The 27954-nt window shown below is 47.4% G+C and overlaps 1 protein-coding gene across 7 annotated transcripts; it reads right to left on the bottom strand.

The window, feature by feature from the left end:
* Positions 1-260: 260 nt before the first annotated feature.
* LOC147613263 (uncharacterized) lies at positions 261-24842 on the bottom strand. Of its 7 annotated transcripts, XR_015263390.1 has the most exons (7): positions 24617-24823; positions 22915-23150; positions 9249-9363; positions 8966-9043; positions 3474-3572; positions 510-608; positions 261-399 (listed from the first exon to the last, which is right to left on the bottom strand). XR_015263390.1 is itself a non-coding variant. In XM_086782542.1 (6 exons), the coding sequence occupies exons 2-5, from the start codon at positions 23125-23127 to the stop codon at positions 3475-3477; spliced, it is 504 nt and encodes a 167-aa protein (XP_086638668.1). In that variant the 5' UTR covers positions 23128-23150; positions 24617-24823; the 3' UTR covers positions 353-608; position 3474. The 7 variants fall into 7 exon arrangements, 5 of the variants coding, with proteins under 5 accessions (XP_086638668.1, XP_086638666.1, XP_086638667.1 ...); XM_086782542.1 differs by having other exon boundaries at positions 353-608; XM_086782540.1 differs by lacking the exons at positions 261-399; positions 510-608 and adding an exon at positions 3206-3363 and having other exon boundaries at positions 24617-24822.
* Between the last annotated feature and the right edge of the window lie 3112 nt (positions 24843-27954).

Below are 27954 nucleotides of genomic sequence, written 5' to 3'. Positions count from 1 at the left end.
CTCTAATTTTCTGACTGAGGATTTCGGACTGAACTGCTCTTGCCTTTTTATATGGCCTGTGGGTGCTAGTCGGCTGCCTGAAGAGGCTGTCGGCCTGTAGGAGCTGCTCACGACTCGCTGCCAATGGCATTAAATGTCTTAAGTGCATAGTCGGCTGGTTGCTATACCTGGTCGGGCTGCTGGGGCAACAAGCTGTCTGGCCTGGCCGACTGGTTCCCCAAGCCCATGGAGGGCTGCTGAATGTATACAATACACACACACACACACACAACACAACACAACAAATAACTATGTATACAATATGCCAAAAGATGGCAGTCTACTTAATTTAGGAACAAATAAAGGCTGTGAATCCACAGAGAAAGCACGTGTCGTGTTACAACAACAGCAGCAGCGGCCCTGGACATAGCATGGTGAATGAAGAATCATCTTCACTTAATTATTTCATAGCAATAATTTATCATTAAAAAGCACATTAATAGCTTACGGCCTTAGGCACTGCTGCTAACCTCATTCTGCTAAAACTCCTGAGTCAGCAATAGTGACCTTTTTCCTAGTTTTTCCCTCCGTGGTGCCCAAGTCACTGAGAGCATCCAGAACTTCTTTCCCTGCACACAGGCAGGTCGAGTATATTATTCGCAAAGTTTCAAATAGAATGAGCAACACACACTCCCAGAATACCCAACCTAATCACAAACGGTAGTTGTCGGCCAGTAGCAGCAGTCCACCACCTGAATAATCATCATGATTAATGCGCCCTTTCACACGTGTAGCTGCCTGGATGTCAGCTGACTGCTGTCCAGCCCTCTCTGGTGCCTTGTTGAGCATTTCTAGGTCCTACATCTGCTGCCAAACCGTGCTTAGCTTGGTGTCTCAGCCATGTCCATGTGGCCTGCACACGACATCCGCTTCTGCTAAACTTGATGACGGGCTTCCAACTTCTGACCTTGGATGATTGTCATCATCCTTTGTCTCCTCATGGACTCTCACTGTCATCCTTCCTTCCTGGCAACCTTCTCACTCAATAACCTTGCCATGTCTCTGTCTCCACTCCAGATCTGTGCATCTATTCCAGTTTGTCCCCTTGCCTTATGCCCTGTCCCTAAACACTGCAATGGTCTCCTTCCTGAGGTCAGTCATGGCATCCTTGCTCCACCCCCTTGGAACCGTTTTCTCATAAGCCTTCCTTGGTATGCCCCAAATGGCATACAGACCCTCAGGTTTGCCATTTCCTTGGGTTTTGCTGACACCGACCAGCCCCATGGGATTTCTACCCTCGCTGTGTTACTCTCCTTGGGACACTTCCAGCACTTAGCCTTGCTTAGCCTGATTCTGATACAATGGTCACCACACCACCTTAAGATCAAGACACTGGCAATGGTTTCATCCATGCGCGATGCAATAAGGGTGGGTGGGACATGGGCTGCAACAGTGTCTTAGAATCAACCTGAAGCTTTGATACCAATGCCACATGCAGAAGCTCTGGGAGTCTTCTTTCAGCCCTACGTAGAAGAGAAAGCTGTATTTTCAGTATATTACATAATACATAAAATTGTACAAGATCAGCGGCCTTTGGCCTTTCAAAAGGTGACTATAGACCTACTCTAGACCTCAAGGGTCCTAACCATGACCTGACGCCCAAGTGGGAGTGAGATAAATAACACAAAACCCTGCTCAACCTTATATGGCCTCCAAACATGCTCGTCAGCCTACCATAGGGCTGTCGGCCAGTAGCAACCTGGATGCCTGCTGACTGCTGTCCAGCCCTCTCTAGTGCCTTGCTGAGAAATTCTAGTAGGGGAGAGTCATGAGCACGACTCTCCTAGGAGTTCCAAAGTTCAAACCAAGCAACTGGCTGGTCAATCTTTTTGGAAAGCCACAGCAAGATACAGGGTTCGGGTTTCAACTTACAGCCACACAGAGATGGGGATGGACATAGCACACAAAAATATTGAGAGTGAGAATCAGTGGAGATAATAGAGTCAACCTTCCACACATATCCATCCATAATAATAATATGAAACTACAAAGAATTAGATATTGTCCTTCCGCGCTGGATATCCAATGGGAAAAACCACATGGGAAAAAGTGCCCTTGGTTAGGTCTTATTCACATGTAGCACTACCATAAGCGTACATTTGCCTTCAACCTCTCCCCCCCCCCCCCCCCCCCCCCGCGCCCCTCCCCAGTGTAAGTGTGAACCTGTACAAGGTAGAAGATCACTCTCTGTCTGAGAGGAAGCCTAAAGCTTTTCGAAAAGCTTCAAACTTCTCTAGGCAAAGCCTTTGTAAATAGATCTACAACATTATCTTGTGTAGGGCAAGAAGACAAACTGATTTCCCTTGCATGTAATCTCTCTGACATAATGATAATGGATCTCAATGTGCTTTGAAATATGGGATTTCGTGCCACGGCCAAAGCATGTCGGAGTTATTTATTGCATCTCACTAGGTTTTCTTTATTTTCCAGCCAACTTTGTAGCATGCGCTAATGTGAAACAACGAAGCCTTTCTTTAAACCTGAGTTTAGTGGGTCTTTAGCAATCCTTTAAACAACATACATGAATCAGAAAGAGATGTAGTAGAGACGACACCAGATGGGGTCCCGAATTACCCACTGAAGGGGCCCCCCCTACAAGCAGGAGTACTTGCTTTATTTTTTCTTCTGGAGAACTGTAAACAAGCTGAACTATGTCCACAAGACTGAACGGACAAAACTGAATGACTGACCGCCAAACACAAGGACAAAGCGACCAAACGTTGGGCAGAACTGTGCATAAGCTTCACGCGACTTTGAAGCTATCTTCGAGAGAGACACCAGCCCCCCGAGACTGAAGGAGGGTGTGCTGAAAACTCCTAAAGAGACTGAGCTTCAGCCTTCTTTGCCTTGGGCTGAGAGCACAAGTAGGCTGCAAGTATGCACAGGCACAAGCCTAAGCATACATGCTTGAGTGCTGATGTTGATCTCTAATTTTCTGACTGAGGATTTCGGACTGAACTGCTCTTGCCTTTTTATATGGCCTGTGGGTGCTAGTCGGCTGCCTGAAGAGGCTGTCGGCCTGTAGGAGCTGCTCACGACTCGCTGCCAATGGCATTAAATGTCTTAAGTGCATAGTCGGCTGGTTGCTATACCTGGTCGGGCTGCTGGGGCAACAAGCTGTCTGGCCTGGCCGACTGGTTCCCCAAGCCCATGGAGGGCTGCTGAATGTATACAATACACACACACACACACACAACACAACACAACAAATAACTATGTATACAATATGCCAAAAGATGGCAGTCTACTTAATTTAGGAACAAATAAAGGTTGTGAATCCACAGAGAAAGCACGTGTCGTGTTACAACAACAGCAGCAGCGGCCCTGGACATAGCATGGTGAATGAAGAATCATCTTCACTTAATTATTTCATAGCAATAATTTATCATTAAAAAGCACATTAATAGCTTACGGCCTTAGGCACTGCTGCTAACCTCATTCTGCTAAAACTCCTGAGTCAGCAATAGTGACCTTTTTCCTAGTTTTTCCCTCCGTGGTGCCCAAGTCACTGAGAGCATCCAGAACTTCTTTCCCTGCACACAGGCAGGTCGAGTATATTATTCGCAAAGTTTCAAATAGAATGAGCAACACACACTCCCAGAATACCCAACCTAATCACAAACGGTAGTTGTTGGCCAGTAGCAGTCCACCACCTGAATAATCATCATGATTAATGCGCAACAGTGTGGGTGGGTGGGACATGGGCAGCAACAGTGTCTTAGAATCAACCTGAAGCTTTGATACCAATGCCACATGCAGAAGCTCTGGGAGTCTTCTTTCAGCCCTACGTAGAAGAGAAAGCTGTATTTTCAGTATATTACATAATACATAAAATTGTACAAGATCAGCGGCCTTGGCCTTTCAAAAGGTGACTATAGACCTACTCTAGACCTCAAGGGTCCTAACCATGACCTGACGCCCAAGTGGGAGTGAGATAAATAACACAAAACCCTGCTCAACCTTATATGGCCTCCAAACATGCTCGTCAGCCTACCATAGGGCTGTCGGCCAGTAGCAACCTGGATGCCTGCTGACTGCTGTCCAGCCCTCTCTAGTGCCTTGCTGAGAAATTCTAGTAGGGGAGAGTCATGAGCACGACTCTCCTAGGAGTTCCAAATTTCAAACCAAGCAACTGGCTCGTCAATCTTTTTGGAAAGCCACAGCAAGATACAGGGTTCGGGTTTCAACTTACAGCCACACAGAGATGGGGATGGACATAGCACACAAAAATATTGAGAGTGAGAATCAGTGGAGATAATAGAGTCAACCTTCCACACATATCCATCCATAATAATAATATGAAACTACAAAGAATTAGATATTGTCCTTCCACGTTGGATATCCAATGGGAAAAACCACATGGGAAAAAGTGCCCTTGGTTAGGTCTTATTCACACGTAGCACTGCCATAAGCGTACATTTGCCTTCAACCTCGCCCCCCCACCCCCCCCCCCCCCCCCCCGCGCCCCTCCCCAGTGTAAGTGTGAACCTGTACAAGGTAGAAGATCACTCTCTGTCTGAGAGGAAGCCTAAAGCTTTTCGAAAAGCTTCAAACTTCTCTAGGCAAAGCCTTTGTAAATAGATCTACAACATTATCTTGTGTAGGGCAAGAAGACAAACTGATTTCCCTTGCATGTAATCTCTCTGACATAATGATAATGGATCTCAATGTGCTTTGAAATATGGGATTTCGTGCCACGGCCAAAGCATGTCGGAGTTATTTATTGCATCTCACTAGGTTTTCTTTATTTTCCAGCCAACTTTGTAGCATGCGCTAATGTGAAACAACGAAGCCTTTCTTTAAACCTGAGTTTAGTGGGTCTTTAGCAATCCTTTAAACAACATACATGAATCAGAAAGAGATGTAGTAGAGACGACACCAGATGGGGTCCCGAATTACCCACTGAAGGGGCCCCCCCTACAAGCAGGAGTACTTGCTTTATTTTTTCTTCTGGAGAGCTGTAAACAAGCTGAACTATGTCCACAAGACTGAACGGACAAAACTGAATGACTGACCACCAAACGCAAGGACAAAACGACCAAACGTTGGGCAGAACTGTGCATAAGCTTCACGCGACTTTGAAGCTATCTTCGAGAGAGACACCAGCCCCCCGAGACTAAAGGAGGGTGTGCTGAAAACTCCTAAAGAGACTGAGCTTCAGCCTTCTTTGCCTTGGGCTGAGAGCACAAGTAGGCTTAAAGTATGCACAGGCACAAGCCTAAGCATACATGCTTGAGTGCTAATGTTGATCTCTAATTTTCTGACTGAGGATTTCGGACTGAACTGCTCTTGCCTTTTTATATGGCCTGTGGGTGCTAGTCGGCTGCCTGAAGAGGCTGTCGGCCTGTAGGAGCTGCTCACGACTCGCTGCAAATGGCATTAAATGTCTTAAGTGCATAGTCGGCTGGTTGCTATACCTGTACTTGCTGAATTCTCCACAATGGGTTAAGAGGACTGACTTGACACTCTAAGGCTGGGAGATTGACCTACGTAGGTCACGCCTGACATGTCCCGGACTAGGCTCACAAAGAGGTCACGGCATATGACAAATAAATCCTAAAAGGTACTATTTCTGTACATGATTCTTGCACTGTTGATGAGCCAGTTTGTCACCGTGTACCACAGTGCATGGGTGCACGTGACAGACTTATACTTTATTTACTCTCCTAGTCCTATATAAAGGCCGGGGGGGCGTGAGTCTTTTATCATCTTGTTACGTACAGTCCGGAGTGCTGGCTGTGGAGGCACCCGTGTGGGCAGAGGAGGAGAGTGAGGTTGTGTTGTAACGTGTATCACCTCTCATCGTTGTACTCTTGCATGTCTGATAGATTCCATTTCCCGTCTATGATCTTTGCGTTCTACTGATGTGTGTTCGTTTGTGTTTTGCTTCCGCTCTTGTGCATTCTAACACGGTATCAGACGTCCTTGCAAGATCCTTGGCTACTGCTGTTTATCGCCTACAGGTCTTAGGCTTCCAGGCGGCGTTTAGGGACCCTTGTGCCTGTGTTTACTGGTTGGGGGTAGTGCTTTGCTGCAGGCTGCGCACCTCATTGCAGTCCTGGGCGGCCTCTTTACCGGGCTGCGTTTTGCTGCAGATCATCCCTGCATGTGCGTTTTGCCCCTCCACCTGGGCGGCACTCCTTGCGCCTAGGCGGCCTGTTCTACCCTTCCTCGCATTTTTAGGTTGTGTGAGGGCTGTCCACTGGAGTGCCTGTGTTTTTGACTCACAGCTCTACCTCACTACCTTGATGACTCCTCCTTGGGTTGTGGTGGGTGTTTGGAGGCTGGTCCTTGGCCTCGGCAGTTCCCTGTGGCATCTCCCTTGGTGTCCACTACAGTAAGTTTTGTTCTGTGTGTTGCATATGCACGTTGTTTTGTCTTGCACAGACTGTGAGAGGGTTTTAGCCTTGTGTTTGTATATCAGCTTATTGTTTACACACGTCGGAACCAAAGGTTGTGTCGCACCCCCTTTTTGTGCTCTTGCTCTCACTTGAGTGACAAAACTATGTCAGTGTGGCAAAGGAGAAGAGGTACACATCACTCTTGTTCCACAAGCGTGTGTCGTTTGTGTTTGCGTTTTATCCTTACCTATTTTTTCTGTCTCTTGCTGAGTTGTTTTGTGGCTTCAACCGTCCACCATGTGCTTCTCGGCTCCAGCTCACGTAGCTTTGTACGTTTGCTTTTCTCGTTGCACATCATGTCATCATCATTATGGCACCCCCGTGCACTAGATCTGATGAGAAACATAAAGGACCTAACTATGCTCATTGGAAGCTGTGCATGAGAGCTTGGTTTGTCCAGAAGTATCTTTGGTCTGTGACTACAAGTGACTCCCTGAAGCCGGTCAACCACGGGATACTTCGCACTGGACTTCGCTGCAAGAGGATGCTTATCTTGAGGCACTACTTGATTGGGAAGAGAAGGATGCTACACATGATGGCAAACAATGACCAAAGAAAGCTGCATAAATGGCAAGTCAGGTCCAGATAAAAACCTCTTCTAGATAAGGGATGTTCTTTGAAAGCTTTTTTTTTAAATCTTGCATGCAGCTAGAGTTAAGCAATGTATTACCAAAACACAAAAATCCAATGGTGAATGGACTCAAAACTTGTATCAATTGGAATTTGAATGTGTATCTCATTTTCGCCATGTTTTTGCTGCTCCGGATCAAATGTCTCAAATTGCGATGCAAGCTTGAGCAAAGTTGTTGTCTCATGTTCATGCGATTATGGATCACAAGCAAGCTGACCGATTGGAAATGCCTTTTATTCAATGTGAATTCAATAAGGCGGTTAAATCTTTGGGAAGATGAAAATCCACTGGCTGGGATGGTTTAACGGTAGAATTCTTTTTGCAATTCTCAGATCAACTTGCAGAGACTCTCTTTTACTCATGATGAATCAATCCTGACTTGTAAAACTCATGCCTAAAAGAAGTCTCTGTAAAAAACTATTAGATTGGTGGCCTATCACATTAATGCCGGTAATGGAACAATTAAAGATGCCAGACATTGGGTTATGCAAAAACTTCGTGCAAAGCTAGATTACTGGCATTTATCTACATGGCCTTTACATGTTCGCCTCAAAATTGTGCAATCAATTCTTATGGCATACATAAAAAATTTCCTCCCACTCTTGGTGTGGACAAAAAAGCAGCTTAATTCTTCTATGTCCCTAGTGATGGAGTGTTTTGGAAGACTTCTAACCAGATAAAAGACTTGCGTCTGCTAAAATCTGATTGTATATGCTCCTCCAAAATGCATGGTGAAGCTGAATATTCTCAATATTCATTATCATGTCTTGGCCAGAAAAGGCACTATGCTTTCCACATACTTTGCATAGAGTCAACCATGGACTTTGATGATCCCTGACATGTGTCGAAACTTGAAAATTGACTCTCCAAGGGAGATTTTGGTAGGTCATGTGACTGGCTAAATTGTTGGATGCCTTTATTCTACTTGACTCATTAAAGATTGGCAAAAGATTCTACAATATCTTCATTGGTCGGGCAGACCCCCAAAGATAGGAAATTCTCTATGACAAAGTCTACATTGGAGTCGAGCATTTGATTGTCCACTTGCTTTACGCTCTTCAAGAAAGGCATACTTCCTATCCAAAAAGGGGATCTACTTGTGTCAAGGAGAAGTTAGCCATTTGGTGAATTATTGGATGGCCTTATTGAAGGGCAGCTTGAAAATTGGACTTTGCAAAGAATGGAACGTGGACCATTCCCTAAAGTCCATTTATCATAGCTCACTTCTTCTAGATTATATCAATTGATTCTCCCAAAACCATGGTTTTCTCATTATGCTAATCATCTTTGGGGAATCCATCGAACTGCAAAATGGTGGAAGCAAAATTTGCATAAGATCTGGGACAGCACTTTACCTCTGAAGCAAAAAGTTTTCATGTGGAGATGTTTTGCTAGAGTATTCCCTGTTGAAGAATTTTTGGAAAACAAGTATATTGCGTCTGCTAAATGCCCTTCTTGAAGAAATAGTGCGGCATTTATTTTGGTAATGTCCAGATAGCAAATCTTTTTTGCAAAGACTTTCTGGATTATTTGTGGTAAGATTTCCTAGGATCACTTTTTCCATAAACTCTTGGATGTTTGGAAAATATGCACAACAAATGGATAAATATGCTCTCTTATTGCCTGGCTGCGATTTTGGGTACTATTGACTATATGGGTTGACCGCAATCAAATGGTTTTCCATTCATCAAAGATTGATAAGTATTCCAATCTTGGCATGATAACCATCAACTACAACAGATTGATAAAGCTTAGTCTGTATTGTTTTTTCACTCGTTCTAGATGTATATCATAGTGAAGATCCCTCTTTCAGGGCTTCACTCTATACATTAATACAGACGGTGTGTGTATGTGTGTGTGTGTGTGTGAGAGAGAGAGAGAGAGAGAGCTTTACCATCAATGACTTTCCCAAAAACCACATGTTTGCCATCTAGCTGGGAGCAAACACCGAGTGAAATGAAAAATTGAGAGCCTGCATTAAAGAAAATGCAATTATTTGTGCACTAAACTCAAAAACCTAAAAGAGATTTGGTAGTCAAACATCGCATGCATCATCCTCAAAACCAAAGAAAAGCATCCAACTCTGTAGCTATGGCAATGTAAAATACAAAGAGGTAGAAACATCACCTTAATCAAACTAATCCTTTTAAAAAATTACTTCATGAGGAGAGCATTACCATTTGTGTGTGGTCCACTGTTTGCCATGGACAGGATGCCTTTTCCTTTGTGCAAAAGCTTGAAGTTTTCATCATCAAATTTTTTCCCATATATGGACTTGCCACACTCACCTCCCTGCACATGCCAGTTGCAAAAAGAGCTTGGCGTCAAAATCCATCCACTACATCAACATAGCGCATTTCAAACTGGATACCTCAAGACACAGTTAGGCCCTTTACATGTTTAAGTTCAAGAGGGAAAACATCAGACAAAACTGACAAAATATCCTCAGCTAAGGCCAAAAATCTGGGACTTTGACAAGAAGTGCTAACCCAGTTGTTAGGGTGTTTGGTTTCCGAGCAAAAGGTAAGGTGTTTAGTTTCCTAGCAAATGGTTGCAAGTTCAAACCCCCACTGGCAGCATAGTGTTGCAGCTTCTTTGTTAATCATGTTAATATATTGTGGTGTTGTGTGTGTGTGTGTTTCGAAGTGCATTTGCACTTCAAATTTCCCTTCAAATAAGAATCTGGGACTTCAGGATGGCAAGAATGCCATGGGGAAGCTGGCCCTTGTGGGTTAGTTTGGGAAGGTTTTTCTTTTTTCTTTTGGCAGGGGGAGGCATTGAGGCGGGGTGGCAGGGGGAGGCGGGGGGAGGGGGTAATACCTCTTGTCAAAAAGAGTCACAATTATTATATATACCATCATAAGGCCAGATGAATTGAACTTACGAATAATTTTAAAAGAAAGAAGAGAATCACTAAAAACAAACAAATCAAAAATAGGAAAGCTTAATATAGAACACCAGAGAAGAAATAATAATAACTTGCAAAACTAGACAAATACATAACTAAATCACACACACCCACATACACACAAATTCATTATTGAACCACAACAAAAGAATAATAGACAAGCTAAACAAATTTTGAATGACTAATTAGCAACGGCAAAACAAACTTTAAATGACTAATTCACTAAAACAAAACAAGCAAAGACAAGAATACAAAAAGTGTGAGAACGAGGAGATTACGGTTCACTGAAGCTTTCGCTCCCCCCCTGCTCGCGCTGCAGCCTGCACGCACACCCCCCTCCCCGCCCTCGCGTCTGCTCCACCCGCCTGCCCCGTCCTATCTGCCTTCACGTCTGCTCCCCCCGCCTCTGCTCATTCGCACCAACCCCCCCACCACTGCTCTTTCGCGCCAGCCCCCCCCCCCCCCCCCCCGGGCTCCGTCTCCTTCGCGCCCCTGCTCTCTCCCCTTTCTCCGTGACCCGCCCCCCCTCCGCCTGCCTTCGCCCTCTCCCCACCTTTTCGTGTTTCATCTGCCCCCCCCCTGCCCTTTCGCCGCCTATGTTTTAATCCCCTCCCCTCATTTTCTTTCCACCCCCCTTGGTCTTCCGCCTTTCCCTCTCCGCCCCTCCTCACTCCGCCTTTTGTGCAGCTCGGTTCTTGCGGGACACTCCGTTTACACTTCGCCTTCGACTAAGCTTCAGACACTGATGGAGTTTCCTCCCGCCCCGCCTCAGAGGGACTCGTCCATAGCCCCCTCGCCCGCCCCTGAGGATATCCCCATCAGGCTTTCTCTTTCGCCAGAAGAGGAAGCGAGCCTCGCCGCAGAGGTGGAACGCCTCCAGGCACGTTCCACCATCTGCCGTATAGTCGGCACTCGCCCCAACAGAGGGGAGATCCAGGATCTTCTCCAGGCCCGCCTTTTGTTAGAAGTCATCTCCTGTCTAGATTTATACACCAGACCTTTGTTGTGGGTGTGCCCGCCCTTATGAGGTGTTTTCCCATTTTTCCCCACTCTCCGTATTTTTCCCCTATTTTTCCATTTTTTCTGAGGCTTGGGAGGGCTGCCAAAGGGTGCCAAGAGCAGTACAGTGCTGGCCGACTCGGTGTTTATCAGTCATGGGCACTCTTGCTGCTGGCCGACTGGTTTTCATCAGTCGTGGGCACCAGTTTGTTGGCCGACTGCATTTATGCAGTCGTGGGACCTCTTTCTTCGGTCGTGGGCACTTTAGTGCTGGCCGACTGCCCTCCAGGGAGGTATATATAGGCCCCAGCCCCCATACCTTATTTGTATCATTCCTCGGGATCTTCTTGTGTATATCAGAGCAGAGTTACACGCCTACATCTCTCTCTCTCTTGTGCTGTTTTTCTGCCTGCGTTTTTGCTCTCGTGTTCCCAGATTTGGTCATCATCTCCGCTGCATATTCTGACATGGTATCAGAGCCTAGGCTCTAAATAGGTCTTGGGATTTGTGTGAGCAAGAGGGGGACTGTTTTTGTGGCTGATTGGTGGACTGTTTTGGGCTGATCGGGAAGAGGAGAAGCAAGAGGAAGGCGGGCTGATTTGCTGGACAGCCACTTGCAGGTTTTATTCCTTCTTTGTTCCCACCCACCCACCCTTGTTAGAGTACATCCCCGCTATGGCAGATCTGTATGAGATGGCCGAGAGACATGTGAAGATCCCGACACTCCCCACGTTCCCGGTGGACCGTCAGTTGGACGGGAGCAACTACGGCATATGGAAGGTGATGATGGAATCTGTTCTGGAGTCGTACGACCTCGCTGATTTCGTCGTTGTTGGTGTTCCACGGCCGGAAGTAGAGGAAGGGGAGTTACCGTCAACCCGAAAGGACCGGGAGGCCCAGACGCAGATGTGGGATCGCATCAACGCCAGGGTCCGTTCGTTTATTTTCCTCAACTGCACACCACAGGTAATCAATCATGTAAAGCACATGACGCTAGCCAGAGGTATATGGCAACATTTGGCCTCACTTTACAACAAGGTATCGCCCATGAAGAGGATTTCCTTGGAAGTACAGATGCGGGTTATGAGCCCTGCAAAGTCGTCGACGATGCGAGAGCATATTAACAAGCTGCAGGCTCTTCAGCAGGAGGTTCTTCAGGCTGGGAAGGAGATATCGTCAGAGGACATGGCCATCACGTTGCTGTCACATTTGCCCTCTTCGTACTCAGCATTTTACTCTTCTTTGATTACCAGTGGTGGCAAGCTCAGCACCATCACGTGGGAGGAGCTTGTGCCTATGGTCCTGGACCAGGAGGAACGATTCACGAACCCTCCTCACGGTGGAGGTTCAGAGGCCTTTACTGGCCAACGGTCGAAAGGCCGTAACTCGGGCAAAGGGAAGGCTTCATCGGAGAAGTCTTTTGAGAAGAAGTCCGACGCTGACCGCGAGAAACTGAAGGCAGAGAGGACCTGTAATGATTGTGACGAGAAAGGCCACTACTGGAGACAGTGTCCCCAGCAGAAGACCGAGAAGGGTGAAGATTCCTCAGCAGCAATCATGAAGACTCCAGCTTTTGTGCACCTGGAGGTGATGGACACCGATGCTTCATTTTCTTCAGGCAGGGAGGAGATTGGAGGACTCTCCGCAACGGATACTCGGGAGTGGATTCTCGATAGTGGTGCTTCCAGGCACATGACTCCTTCCCGTTCCGGTTTACAGGATCTCTGCAGGCTTTCTAGTCATATTCTTACGGGGGATACGTCCACTATCCCAGTTCACAATGAGGGCAGGATGGAGATAGTTCCCGATGGCAGAGGGGGGAAGCATTCCTCCCAGGTGTTGTATGTTCCGGCACTTGGTTTTCATCTGTTGTCAGTGCATCAGGTTTGCAAGACTGGCATACGGGTGGAGTTTGATGAGCATTTTGTTGCCCTCAGGTTTGTGATGAGTGGCAGTCTAGTAATGGCCACTCAAGTGTGGATACGCTACAGGTGCGGGCTTTCCGAGACCAGGTGGTGGATAGCTTGCCAGTAGACGACAGCAGTTGGCAGGAACTTTCCAGTACTGAGGTTGGTAGTTCTTGTGTTCGTGAGTCAGAGGAAGCTGAACAGGTCACTTATGCTCTGATGTCTCGTCGTGTTCGGGACATAGAACTTCGAGTAGTTGAGGATGTTCTTTCCACGGGGACCTTTCGGAAAGCCAGGCAGGTGGCAGGTGCTTACTTGCAGAAGGAGGTGGTTTCTCCAGGCTTTGTGGTTCCGGATTCAGAAGGGGTGGTTGACAGGTTTCATCAGGTTTCCAGGACTTGTTTGTGCACCGTAACAGGTGTTGATCCTTGTAAGCAGTGTGATGTCTCTATTACTCAGAAGCTGTATGGTTCATTGATCTGGTTGATGGACACCAGATTGGACGGGAGCTTCCTGATGAGGCAGTTGAGCTCTTGGTTGCAGATGTCTCTTTGGGAGGCAAGATTGCGTTTCCTGTGGTTTCTGCGGCATGCGAAGGATCATGGACTCTTGTACACAAGAGGGGGATTGTTGGATGGAGTCCGACTCCGCGGTTGGAGTGACTCGGTTTGGGGAGGAGATCCGGACACGAGGAGATCTACTTATGGCCCAGGAGCAGTTTTACGGAGCAGGAAGAGGTTACATTGCAGGTTTGGGCTTCCATTGGAGGAACCCATGGTCATCCAAAGGCACTTTGTTCGTGAACAGATCGTTGCTGATGACATCTTGCTAGAGTTCTGTTCAACGGAGGACAGTACGGTGGACCTCTTCACGAAGTCGCTCTCTCAAGCTTTGCTCAGGCGGTACCCCAGCTCCCAGTGGTTGGTTACACAGCCAAGAGCTGAGAGGGGGTGTTAGAAGTCATCTCCTGTCTAGATTTATACACCAGGGCCTTTGTTGTGGGTGTGCCTGCCCTTATGAGGTGTTTTCCCATTTTTCCCCACTCTCCGTATTTTTCCCCTATTTTTCCCATTTTTTCTGAGGCTTGGGAGGGCTGCCAGAGGGTGCCAAGAGCAGTACAGTGCTGGCCGACTGGGTGTTTATCAGTCGTGGGCACTCTTGCTGCTGGCCGACTGGTTTTCATCAGTCGTGGGCACCAGTTTGCTGACCGACTGCATTTATGCAGTCGTGGGACCTCTTTCTTCAGTCGTGGGCACTTTAGTGCTGGCCGACTGCCCTCCAGGGATGTATATATAGGCCCCCAGCCCCCATACCTTATTTGTATCATTCCTCGGGATCTTCTAGTGTATATCAGAGCAGAGTTACACACCTACATCTCTCTCTCTCTCTTGTGTTGTTTTTCTGCCTGCGTTTTTGCTCGTGTTCCCAGATTTGGTCATCATCTCCGCTGCATATTCTGACACCTTCTTGCAGATGTGGGCAAGATCCTGGACGTTCAGTTACTGGGCCGCGGACACTACCAGATTGAGTTCAAGTCAGCCCCAGAGCGTGGCCCAGGTCCTAGCCATGAGTCCCCTTGACATCAGGGACGCTCGGGCCTTTTTCAGACCTTGGCAGCTTGGGTTCGACCCAGCACAGCGGCCGAGCAGGGAGAGCGCCTATTCCATGTCACAGTTTGCTTCCCAGGACTCCGCCGCGAGTACCTTCCGCTCCTTTCTAGGATAGGAGCATTGGTGGGCTCGGTGCTTGAGACTGGCCCCACAGCAGCTTCAGTGGTGGCTAGAGCAGCTGGCCTGCCTTCGGTCAGGGTTTTGGTTCCTGACATCTCCTCCCTTCCGAAGGTCATTCAGCTACCTAGGATAGGGGGGGGGGGGGGGTGGATCGATCAGAGAGTGGAGTTTTCGGGGCTCTCGAATCAGTGTTTTATATGCAGGCAGGTCGATCACCTGGCCAAGGCCTGCCCTCGCAGGAGACCCCGACCTTCACAGCAGCAGCAGGCCCCCGATGGCCCGCCCACAGATGCGGCTTGGCAGGCAGCCTCCGGGACACCTGCTCAGCCCACAGAGACCTCGGATTGGCAGCCTGGACAGGGGCGCCGTAGAGGGAGACAGCCACAGCAGCATGCCCAGAGACCGATGCAGCAGCAGTCAGTCTCAGCATCATTGGGTTCCAGTGAGGAACAGCTTTGCTCCCCTCCAGGAGGAGACCCCAGCGCAGACGGAGGATCAGAAGATGCCAGCACCCCCTCCTTCGCCCCCACCCCCCCTCCCCCCTCCCCCGTCCCCCCCTCCCGCCTCGCTTCCACCTTCGCCTCCTCCCGTTCCCGCCCCCGTTTTGTCAGCGGCTCCTTCCCCACCCCTTCTCCCCCCCTCCTCCCCCTCCGCTCGCCTCAGCTCCCCGAGAGGCCCTGGCAGTACCCTGGCGCTCACCTGCAGTCCGGCGGGCACTGAGCACCGACCTAGCTCGTGCACCGCAGAGGAGACCTGCTATGCCAATTCAGGCTTCACGGATATCCTCTATCCGCAGTCGGCTGAGTAGTCTTGACACTAGACAGCGTTCAGAGGCTTTTGACTACTCCTTCACACGGCTTTTTGGAGCGGAGGGTCCCATGAGCCAGCACCCATCAGAGTTCATGTGCTGATACCTCCGGCCCGAGGGGAGGAGGCACTTGATTCAGTGGTGGCCTTCTCCTTCCCTCTCTGTGGCACTAGCGACTGGGAGTGGACTCTGGATCTCGCTCTTAGCATTTTGAAGACTCAGGCAGTTGAGTTTTCTCACCATGTGAGCGATCTGGAGATGACAGACGTGATAGGCCGACTCTGGGAGCTGGCTCATTTCTTTGATACCGGGAGTGCAGATGCCTCAGGGATTCGACATTTGGTGGTTCGCATAGTGGCAGACCTAGCACGCGACCCTGGTTATGTATGCATACACGAGGTTGCTCTCTCCGAGCGGGAGGCAGTCGCCATGGGGCACAGCCACTCGCGCCTGATCCGAGATTCTTGCAGCACACCGGGTGGACAGATTCATAGCCGCTTGGATGGGGACTATTCTCCATCCAAGCCGCTTGCGAAGGCCCGCCGTATGGCTGAGACAGCCTCCACCTCAGCAGGTCATCCATGAGGATCATCTCATGGAATGTACAGGGCCTTGGCGGCGCACACTATGTACGTTATCGTGGTTGCTTGAGGCAGGAACTTCAGAGATGCCTGATTGGGGGCAGTATTGATATTCTGATGATGCAGGAACACCATTTGAGTGAGAGCAGGATTCGGAGATATGGTTCGGTGATGCCTGGTAGATGGGACACATTTTGGTCTGCAGGGTTTGGCCCCTTGGGTGGACAGGGAGGAGTATGTATGGTCATTGCGGGTGTATGGCGGTAGGCCATTGTGGATCGCGGGGTCATTGTGCCTGGTAGAGCACAGTATGTTATTCTAAGGATGCACGATGAGCTCTTTGGCGTGCTCAATGTCTATGCACCCAACCACGCTCATGCCAGAGCAGAGTTCTGGACCCTTGTTACAGATGCATTGCCCGAGGCCGCACATTGGTGTGTCAGGGGAGATTTCAACATGCTTGAGGACCCGGCCGATAGGGTGGGAAGCAGTCGTGTCACAGTGCACGGCACGGAGCTTGCAGCTTGGGAGCGATTTTGCATGACACTGCGGATCACTGATGCATGGCAGCATGAGGCTTTCTCCCGCTCTCAGGACAGTCTTAGTTTCTCTCAGTCGGATCGCCGTCAGGGAGGGACTAATCTATCACGGATTGATCGCTTCTATGTGGGCAACAGGTTCGGGGAGCGTGGGGGCTCCGTTGGCATTCTCGCTGGCACCTCTTTTTCAGACCATGCGCCAGTTATTTTGACACTTGAGGAGAGGACACGGGAGACCAGCTTGCAGTTGAGGATCCTAGAGAGGATACTTACAGATCCCAGTCTTTCTGAGAACATTGAGAGGATATGGCATGATAGCCAGAGCTCTGACCTGGATGCAGCAAGCCAGTGTGCTCAGGGACTCATCGAGCTCAGCTCTTTTCTGCACACTGTAGCCTTGACACGGCTGGGAGAGACACGAGAGTGGGAGCGTCGCTTGAGACATAGCCTTGCTTCGCTCCAACGCCTTCAGTAGCAGCAGCCTACATGTGAGTGGGTGGCGTCCCAACTGAGCCAGGCACGCCAGAAGGTTAGAGAGGTAGAGGAGCAGAGACATGAGTTCTACTATCATCGCCAGGCCTCGCAGTGGACGCAGCTTGGTGATAGAGTGACTAGGGAGTTCTTTGAGATTACCGGACCCCGCCATGCTTGAGCAAGAGTACGCCAGCTCAGGAGGCAGGACGGATCTTTAGCCACTGAGCCCAGGGAGATTAGAGCCATTGCCACTGAGTTCTATAGAGACTTGCTTTCAGCGGAGCCAGCCACGGAGGCACGTGATGCTTGCAGACAGACTGTGTGGGCCCATGTGCAGAGGAGGGTCACAGATCGTATGCGCACAGTTCTGGGTGAGCCTCTTTCAGAGGATGAGCTTGTTGAGGCTTTGAGGGTCCTTCCGTGCCATAGCTGCCCTGGGGAGGACGGATTGACGCCTGCCTTTTTTATGCGCTATTGGGACCTTTTGGGGCCAGGCCTCCGCAGGGGCTTTCAGTATGTTTTGGACACTAGGGTGATGCCACAGAGCTTTTCCGAGGGCTTGATCTTTCTTATCCCCAAGGGGGAGGGAGTGTCAGATGATATTCGGCATTGGAGACCTATCACGATCCTCAATACTGTCTACAAGGTCCTGGCAAAGGCCTTGAGTTTGAGGATCCAGCCCTTCCTTGGGGAGCTGATTCATGCTACCCAGACAGGATTCGTCAAGGAGCGCAATATCCTTGACAACATTTTCACCTTCTGGGAGGCGACGGCCCGAGCTAGATTTCTCGGTGAGGACCTGGTTGTGATGCTTCTCGATTTTGAGAAGGCATACGATAGAGTCGATTGGGGTTTCTTAGAGGGCACTATGCTTCGCCTGGGTTTTGAGCCAGTTTGGATTCGAGGAGTGGCGGCTCTATATTCCACAGCTCGTAGCCAGGTGCTGATGGCAGGAGGACGGGGGCCGAGTTTTGAGTTGACCAGATCAGTCCGTGCCCTCTCGCCCCTTTTCTTTTTCTCTTCTTTGTTGAGGCTATGAGCATGTATCTGACAGCAGAGGAGGTTGGTTTGAGAGGACTCCAGCTCCCAGTCCGGGGTGAGGACCTGCTCGATTCTGAGTTTGCTGATGACACAAGATTGTTTTTGCATGGCCAGGAGGCCAATCTTCAGAGATTTGCCTTGAGCATCCTACGAGCTTGGGAGCTGCTGAGACCGGGGCTTTCTCAGAGACCTACTACTTGTGATGAGGAGCGGGCCAGACAGCCGCTCATCTGGAGCCCCGCGGTACACACAGAGCAGGGTCATATGCTGGGCTCTCGGCCTTGTCTAGCCTGGGGACCATTGGCGGCAAGCCCAGCACGCAGTTTTGGAGACTGGCAGGCCTTCTGCAGTCTCCCAAAGGAGATCCAGGTGGAGAGGCTGAGTCACTTCAGAGGGGGGCTGATTATGAGGGATGACATTCAGAAGGCACTCACTGAGGAGTGGTTCATGCCTTCCGAGCCAGCGGCCCCACGGTGGATGGGAGCCTTTACACAGTTGGAGATCCTGATTGCTGTCAGAGCTTGCACTGAGGATGGTAGATGCCTCTACTATGAGATCCAGGATGAGGGCAGACTTCAAATGTGGACTCTGATTGGCGCATATGGGCATATGCTGCGCGCCCCTTGGCCCGGCTCCAGTGGGATCCTAGTGAGTACGAGTGGCATGATCCTTATGCGTCCCCCGAGGCCACAGAGATCACCTTTTTCAAGTACATTGTTCGATTGGGGAGACATATTTTGACTGCAGAGAGGATGGTCTCTCCAGCTGCATCGGAGCATTGGCGGCTACAGGGACTCTCATAGTAGTTCCTAGAGGATTTCTGGACCAGGCTCTGGGCTAGTCGACAGGCACGCAGGATCTCGACTTTCCAGTGGCTGGTTGCCCACAGGGGCTCTGCAGTTGGCACCTGGCTTGTCTACAGTGGTCTTCCGGCGGCCTGCGTCCGATGCGGCCACCCATGGGAGACACAAAGACACTGCCTATGGGACTGTCCACAGGCGCAGCAGATTTGGCTGAGGATGCTGCGCATTTTGGCCCCCTCTCTCCAGAGGGCATGTATACGTGGGGTGCCGCTGCTTGGTCGACTTCGTCAAGGCCTACTCTGGGATACAAAACGGAGCAGGGCAGCCAGGCCATCAGATTCATTAGGGGCCAACCTCGCCTTGTTCCTTCATCGGATTTCTCGTCCGCCGCCGGCTGGACACAGGAGAGGGATTTACAATGGGAGCTCCTCAGCAGCCTCACCATCTGGTTCACCTAGAGAGCCCGGCGTTTCAAGGCCTTTGAGGGGAAACTGGAGCCGCCAGCAGAGACTGTTCGGGGGATTTGGCAGGAGTTGATTCACACCCTGCGAGGACAATATGACCGCATCTGGGGCGACTCGGATACGGCGATCTTGCGGCGCCAGGCCTTTCATACCACTTCGCGCAGCGGCCCCTTCTATACCCTACACGCGGGTACCCCCTGCTAGCACTACAGGCCACCTGTTTGGATTTTCCCCCCTCCTATTGTATGATATAGCCTCTCAGTTTTTTGTACTGATATTTGTACTTTTTTGCACCTAGGGAGAGTCTCCCTAGCTGCCTTCATTGGATCTCTGCTCTGCCTACTTACGAGCAGGAGAGGTTTTGTAGCCCAGTGGGCGTTTTTATAACTAATGAAAGAATCTTTTTTCGGAAAAAAAAAAATACAAAAAGTGTGAACTTTACCTCAAAGATTGTCCAATCATGAAGTATAAGATCATCAACTCCATCAATGTGTAGCATGGACTAGGTGGTACGACATCCCTACTCATGTCATCAATGCCCAAGGGTAGGTGCATGTTTACATATGAAAATTTTGTCCTAACCAAGAGGACACAATTTTTATATAGATACCAACGAGCTGAGTTTCTATGACTTCTCCAGAGGTGAAGGACAGACTCAGCCATGATGAAGGCTAGCACTTACAACTAGACTAGCAAAACAATCACTTTCCTATTAAATGATTAAGCAAGACTAGAAGCAATGATAAATAACAACTAAAAGGTAAAATAATCTAAATACATGAGATGCCCTTCAAAAGATAAGAGTACTAAAGCTAGCATAGGTAATCTAGGAGTAATAAAGGCCATTGTGAGTGTACAAACAGGTAGGGGTGCACGCCTGTGATTGAGATTATTTGCTTGCAAACTTCGGTGTCTCGAGGGAGAGGCCTATGAGAGTGAACAGATGGAGAAAAGTGTGACAACAAATTTGGGCAGATTTCAGCCTGGACCAATGCACAGGTTTGGGACCTGTTTCAGGGCTCATTCAAGGCCCAAGGCAGCTCCAGACTGTTGGATAGGTGTCATCTCCAGATGGTGTCACACTAGTGGCACACTCTTTAGCCTCTAGGCATTTTTGGGATTTATAGCATTCATTTCCATTTTTTCCTATTTACACACATTTTTGGGTGGAGGAAAGGGTGGAGGAACTTTCCAATATATATGAGGCATTGTAGTTCATTTCTAATGAAGTTGGCTAGTGGTTCATTGATGAGTTCTTGAGTACATTGTCTCTTCTCTCATCTCTTCTTTCTCACATGGTATCAGAGCAAGGTGGTGGTACACATAGAGCCTCCTTATCCTTCTTCCTCTCTTACCTCTAGTCCTCTTCAACAACCCCGCTTTCAATTGCGTTTTTCATTCTTTGATTATCTGCTAAACGAATGCGTTTCTGAGGATTGTGCCCGCTAGACCTGCTGGAATCATCGTGGTCTACAACTTTGCAGAAGAAAGTTTTCGCAAATTCCTCACCGTTTTTGAGTTATTCTTCGCAGACTGCCTGCATGCAGAATTTCTGCTTGCGTTTTTTGCAGAAGCCCTTACTCATCATCCTTGCACTCATTCAATGATGCAAGAGGCTTCAAACCAGCCCCTTACCATCCTCTACAAGTGTGTTTTTAAAGCACTTCAATCCGAGTCCTACAACTCTACTTGCGGTGAAAACATGGCCAGCTAGTTTTCCCTACATGCGGTAGCGTTTTTTTGGAGGCTTCTTGTGGAGAGATTTCTTGGCTGCGTTTTCATCATCAACTTCAGCCCTCTTCATGGTGTTTTGAGGTACATATTCATCCTCTTTTCTACACCTTTCTACCGGCTGAAAATTCCACTTTGCTACACACTTTGTGTTTGCGTTTTTGTGGACAATCAACTCCTCCATACTCCTTCTACCTAAGGCTCTGATGTCTCGTAGTATTCGGGACATAGAACCTCCAGTTGTTGAGGATGTTCTTTCCATGGGGACCTTTCGGAAAGCCAGGCAGGTGGCAGGTGCTTACTTGCAGAAGGAGGTGGTTTCTCCGGGCTTTGTGGTTCCCGATTCAGAGGGGGTGGTTGACAGGTTTCATCAGGTTTCCAGGACTTGTTTGTGCACCATAACAGGTGTTGATCCTTGTGAGCAACGTGATGCCTTTTTGACTCAGAAGCTGTATGGTTCATTGATCTGGTTGATGGACACCAAATTGGACGGGAGCTTCCTGATGAGGCAGTTGAGCTCATGGTTGCGGATGACTCTTTGGGAGGCAGGATTGCGTTTCCTGTGGTTTCTGCGGCATGCGAAGGATCAGGGACTCTTGTACACAGGAGGGGGATTGATTGATGGAGTCCGACTCCACGGTTGGAGTGACTCAGTTTGGGGAGGAGATCCGGACACGAGGGGATCTACTTCAAGCCCAGGAGCAGTTTTATGGAGCAGTCGAAGACAGTCATCTTTTGCCTTGTCGAGAACAGAGGCAGAGTACCGGGCTGTTTGTGATGCTGCTTGTGAGGTGGTGAGGATGCAGAGGTTGCATGGCAGGTTTGGGCTTCCACTGGAGGAACCCATGGTCATCCAGAGGCACTTTGTTCGTGAACAGATCGTTGCTGATGACATCTTGCTAGAGTTCTGTTCGACGGAGGACAGTACGGTGGACCTCTTCATGAGGTCGCTCTCTCAGGATTTGCTCAAGCGGCACCCCAGCTCCCAGTGGTTGGTTTCACAGCCAGGAGCTGAGAGGGGGTGTTAGAAGTCATCTCCTGTCTAGATTTATACATCAGGGCCTTTGTTGTGGGTGTGCCCGCCCTTATCAGGTGTTTTATCATTTTTCCTCACTCCCCGCATTTTTCCCCTATTTTTTCCCATTTTTCTGTGGCTTGGGAGGCAGCCCATGTGCTGGTCGACTGCTGAACTGGTCCATGACTACATCTGGGAGGTGGCCGACTGCTGATGATCTGGCCGACTGGAGATGTGTGCTGGTCGTGGAGTTCTCAGGGCCAGTCGACTGCCTACAGCAGACCGACTGCTGATGTGGGGGCATATAAATAGGCCCCCAGTCCCCATACCACATTTGTATCATATTCGGGATCTTCTTGTGTATATCAGAGCAGAGTTACACGCCTACATCTCTCTCTCTCTCTCTCTTGTGCTGTTTTTCTGCATGCGTTTTTTGCTCGTGTTCCCAGATCTGGTCATCATCTCCGCTGCGTATTCTGACAGATGCCCTATGCAAAATGGCACTTCACACATTGTTACAAAAGGCTAGTCACGTAGAGTTGTTCTCATGGTTGAATCTGTTTGATTCATAATCTTTGAAATGCTTCAGAAAGAAGAGAAGGTAAAGGTCATACAAGCATCCATCAATCTAGAGAGCAGGATAATCATGTGGGGGTGACTGCACACGACAAGCCTGGTGTAGTGACCTACATCTGGAAGATGTTTATACAGTCGATCAATACACCCACTTGTCATGCTCTTGTTTGGATAAGATTCCTATTAAAAGGAGGCAAAAAAATATATGTAAATATCATCAAAAAGGATCTCAGAGATACACCAATAAAGATGCAAATCAGCATTCACCTGTGCAATAAACCCAGGCACAATGCGGTCGATAGTGGTTCCTTTATATGAGCTGCCATGTTGCCCACTGCATAGGCTGCAAAAATTTTCTGATGTGATGGGCACAACATCTTTGCGCACCCCAATGGTGAGACGGCCTATGATCCTTCCATCCACTGCAATATCTAAAAAGCATTTTGGATTGGCCTGCTGCTTTCCTATGGTGCAACCCATAAGCCCTTAGCAAGTCTCTCCACCTATCACAAATCAAATCAAGACCAATAAAGATGATGGGGGTGCAAGCAAAAAACCAGAGCATATAGTTTAAAAAGCAACAGAGGACCCAAGAAGTGAAAACAAGAATGCTCACCTCAGCCATGCTACTGTTTGACATTACAGCATCATTCATAAATATAGCTCAAAAAAAAATGATTGAAGTGACAGATATCACAAACTCTCATTGATATGTGCTTAGAAGTGCCTATGACAAGTACAACTACAAAGGGACCCCAGCAACGAGGAGGGTCGGTTTTTTAAGTGTGAGGTACACTCCTCTGAATGTGAGTGCCGAAATGAGTGGAAGAACGATCACACGAAGCCCGACTTATATAGGGTACCAATCACTATGCTTCCTTGAATGAAGCCCCACTAAAACATGCTCCACCCCATGTGGATAACTACTGCGCATAGCCAATATGCGTGTGAGACCATGATCTCCCCAAACACTTCTGTACACCATACAGTGTAGGAACCTACAGCAGGGTTGCCACATCCAAGCACCCCCGCCATCACAGGACAACCAGGCAAGCGCACACAACAAGAGCCAACTGCCAGCCAACCACCAAGAGAGGGGGGGACACCACTGGTGGGCTCCCATCTCCTGCCAATCCCCCCTCCCCAAAAGTCCGGGCCCGGAGGAGACACCCTGACACTTGCTCCCACCTCCTGCCAATCCCCCCTCCCCAAAAGTTCAGGCCTGGGGGAGAGACCCAAAAACAAACAGGGCAACACGTCCCTCCTTTAAACAGAAACTGCATCCAGACCAGGGTTCAGAAAAGACGAGTTCGCTTTATCCTGGAGAAATTGGTGAAGCGTGTGCGTGTGTTTGGGGTAAGGTCTCGTGATCGAGTCTTACTTCCAGCTCTCATCCGTAAGGACACTAATAAAAATCTTGCATTACAAAAAAAAAAAAAAACTTTTTCAAAATCCACCTCATCTTGAAAGGAGAAAGAAAAATGTCGTCTCTAATTTTTCAAAAAATAGTAATAATTGGATGAAATTATGAAGAAAATTCTTGTTTAAAATTTCATTTTCCTCTTCAACCCATGGTACTGGATTTTCGCCTTTACACATTGATGATTTGGTCAAGTCAGATCAGAAAGTGTATGTAAGTGTGCTTCCATGTTGCCTTAGTGGAAAGAAAGGTCAAGCTGGACAGTGCACACTACCATCACTCATACCATATCAAAGACTGCAAGTGTAGACTGATTGCGAGCACCACCAATATGTCAGAAAAGTGTTCATTTTGCTTATGCGATTGTGTTAATTTACTCTCGGTTGCAGGTTTGGGTAGGTCAACTGATGCCCCAATTAAGAGCAGATTTCTAATTTAATCTAGGAAAGCCCACTTAGGGAATTCTGATGATGATCCAATAATCCCAATAAGAGCTGATTATACTGCAATTAAGTAGGGATGTGTGATTAGTAGAACAGAGAGGCTAACCTTTTGAACTGGTCGATTGGAGATGAATAACTGGTTGCAACAAGAGGGGGCTCTTTGCTGGCTCAATGCGGTGAATGCATAACAACCCAGTAGTTTTAGCTGTTTCACCAAACCGCGTGTTGTGAATGTAAGCTTTGACAGCGTGACCGTGGAGCAGGTGGGGCTCATGTCAGGTTGAGCTGTGACCCTAGTTGGTCAATTCAGATTCACACCACGTTCCATCAGCTTTTTGATTTGGGCCCAAAAAATACTTCTAGGGTCCAAAATATGTTTTGCTTTTTACATTTTAGTGTTTTTTTTTTACAAATGCATATTCCAAGAATAGCATTATTGTGCAAGCCTTAAAACAAAAGGTAACTTCACACTTAAAAAACATCCTTTGACCAAAAATGATTATTTTCTTTGATTAAATATCACAAAATAACTATGGTCTAAGGGTGATTTTGGCATACATGTATGAGAAGTGCTCTTTTGCATACTCCTCCCCGTGTAAGTATGTGTAGAAGAATTGTAAGGTCCCTCTTAAGCCATGTCTCTTTTAATATAGATTTCAATAAGGAAAGAGAGTGTAATTAGAGAAGAGTGAGACAACAAGACTAGAAACATTAGGAAAGTGTTAGAATAAAAATATTAGCTCCAAAAATTCTAAAAGAAATAAAGAACATAAGGATAGTTCTATTAAGAGATAAGTATCTCCAAAAATAGAATTTCGAATTTAGGTGATAAGAGGTCATATTTAGAGTACTTTTACACATTTAGAGTCCATGCATACTAAAAATGTGAAAAAACAACGCGTTTCTAAAGATGGCACGTTTGTGGCTATATACAGACGTTTTTGCCTATTCTGCCCGCGCAAGCTTGTAGACCAGATGCCTTCCCGTTCTTTTGACTGGTTATATGACCATATTTTGAGTTTTTATCAAAGAGTTATGGTCGAAACAATTTGCTGTTTCTGTCAGGGTCTCTACATAGAGAAAACTATGAGAAGGCCTCAAGGTAATCCTAGAGTTTGAGATGCATATATCCCTTCATTCTTATCTAATATCTCAGAAAAGAAGCTTAGATTGCTATGGTCTTTCAGAGGAAGAGACCAAAACTCCATAGCTTTTCTTTTAGAGAAAGAATAGTATCCCGTAGCCCTGTAAGAGAAGGCTATTTTGCCATAGATCTTAGAAAGAGAGAAGAGTCACAGTACGAGTACGAGGAGATAAAGCTTGGGGATGACTGGATGATTTCAATCGTAAGAGAAGGTATTAGAAGACTCCATTCTCATATGTCAAGTTCTAAAGCTCTTGTTAAGGAGCAAAGGCAACGATAAACGACAAATTTCTATAAGGTATATACATATTTTGTTTTTCAATTATATATTATTCTTAGGATGGCCCCAGCTTCTCTATTAACTGTTAATATTTATCTATTTGATTGATTTACTATTTAAAGTTTATATTCTTTTAAACAACAGCATATGTCTTAATAAAGAATGTCTTATCCGCAATCTCAAGTTGAAATGCAAAAATCTGTGTGAGAAAAGGATTGTTTTCTTAAGAAGGTAACATGGATTCTAGTCCTATGGTTTAGTGAGTAAATGGATTGTTTTCTTGGTTAAATTAAGGTACAGGTACAACTCTCCCTGCCTTGACGCTACTCCGTTCTTGTGCTTGTATAGCCGGACGACAGAGACGTTAGTAAGGCTCGGAGTTGGTCCATGGTATCCCTCATACCATTGGGAGAATGAGGTTTACCGATTGAGGCGAGTGATTGTGATGCTGACTAGTTCTGAGGGCCCAGGCTAGTGTGGTGAATTAGCCCACCCTAGTGCGCAGACATCCCTCTGAGGGGCGGGAGGATCAAGCGATGGAGCCTGAGAGGGCGACAGGCCGGCTTGAGTCCTCGCCAGCGGGGCCGATGATGAGGTGTATGGTCCCATAGGGTTTTACCCAGCATGTGGAGGCTGGAAGGCCGAATTCTAGATCATCGGCAGTATAAAGGAAAAGAATAAGAGAGCCAGTTTGGCTTGTATGAAATTGATTCATGTATAAACTTTTCTTTTAAATCTTGTCTTGGTATTATTGTACAGTGGAAAAAGGCTGTTTTAATAAACCTTGTGAAAAGGGCCTTAATTAAGGAACATGTTTATTTATGTCAAACAGTGTGGTAGGATTAATTAGAAAACAAATTGACGCGTGAGTAGGGTGGAAAGTGGGAGGATGGAATGCCCCGACGGCACCATCCTACGGACGGGTGAACCCGATTAGTCGGGTAGCTTTCCAACATATTAAGTGAAAGCCCTACGTTAGATAAATAGGTTCTCGGGCAATTCTATTCTAGAAGACTAGGCCAGCGGCTGTGTCTTGCATGGATGAGGAAAAAAGCGTTGCCTCTAGAAATCAAGTCTTGTAGTTGCCCGATTTATGATCAATTACCCTATGGGTGATTTGATTTTTAGAAGACCACGCTCCCCCTGCGGGATAGAATTAGGTCTTACCTATGAATCGTATCCTTGAATCTCTGCATGGTCAAGGTGTCGATGAGTAGAAAATTTTCTCCAAGTTAAGACTTAGTGGACTATCTTAAGTGTTTCCCCTATTTTTGGAAGGGGGGGAACCTTACAAGTGGTATCAAAGCTGATCTTAGTTCCTACGATTTGTTTTTCAAAGGTTAACTATCAAGGGATTAAAACAAGTGATTGTTTATCATATGAGGACGAATCAATCATCTCTACTGGCCATAGAAGTGATTTGAATATCCTCACATGTTGAGACAATCATCCTATGAAATTGTGCTTGTATCTTGGGGGTGCACACGCAAGATATTTGTACAATAAATTTGAGAAATTAGATTGGGGAGAAAACCTTTTGTGAGGAAAAACATAGGGTGATCAAATTAAGAAACTAGTGAGAGACTGAATAGAAGGATAGACCCAAAACTTTGTTTAGAGAAATTTTCAGGATATATCTCATTAGTTTGCATATTATAAATTATTAAGATTATGACTCCATTAAGGTTTGAATAGTTGACGTGTGAATGCCATCCATTGGATGCTTTACACTAGGACGACCATCCAAGATCTTGAACCCATCTCACATAAACATGGGTCTAACTTCAGATGTGTAATTCCCAGAGGATCATGCTCTTAGATGTGTTAATCCCAAGATACTAGATGTGTAATTTTCAAAAAACTAATCATCTCAGACGTGTTAATCTTGACAATCTTTGGATGTGTCAATCCATAGCACCAGATATGTAATTCTCAAAAAAATGAAGATCTCAGATGTACTAATCTTGACTGCCTTTAAATATGGTGCTATGATAAGTATTTGATAGTTTTGAGCTTTTAA

This window comes from Cibotium barometz, chromosome 44 (assembly GCF_041138505.1).
Source record: "Cibotium barometz isolate CiBa-2024 chromosome 44, ASM4113850v1, whole genome shotgun sequence".
Taxonomy (NCBI): domain Eukaryota; kingdom Viridiplantae; phylum Streptophyta; class Polypodiopsida; order Cyatheales; family Cibotiaceae; genus Cibotium; species Cibotium barometz.
This window is presented reverse-complemented; position numbering and strand designations above follow the sequence as displayed.

Excerpts from the sequence above, each read along its gene's own strand:
- LOC147613263 (XM_086782538.1), bottom strand. The coding sequence starts at position 23,127 with ATGGGTTGCACCATAGGAAAGCAGCAGGCCAATCCAAAATGCTTTTTA. Across the intron at positions 9,044-9,248 it reads CAGTGGACCACACACAAATG|GCTCTCAATTTTTCATTTCA; the intron begins GTAATGCTCTCC and ends TCTTTAATGCAG. Across the intron at positions 3,824-8,965 it reads TTTTGGGAAAGTCATTGATG|GGCTGAAAGAAGACTCCCAG; the intron begins GTAAAGCTCTCT and ends TCTTCTACGTAG.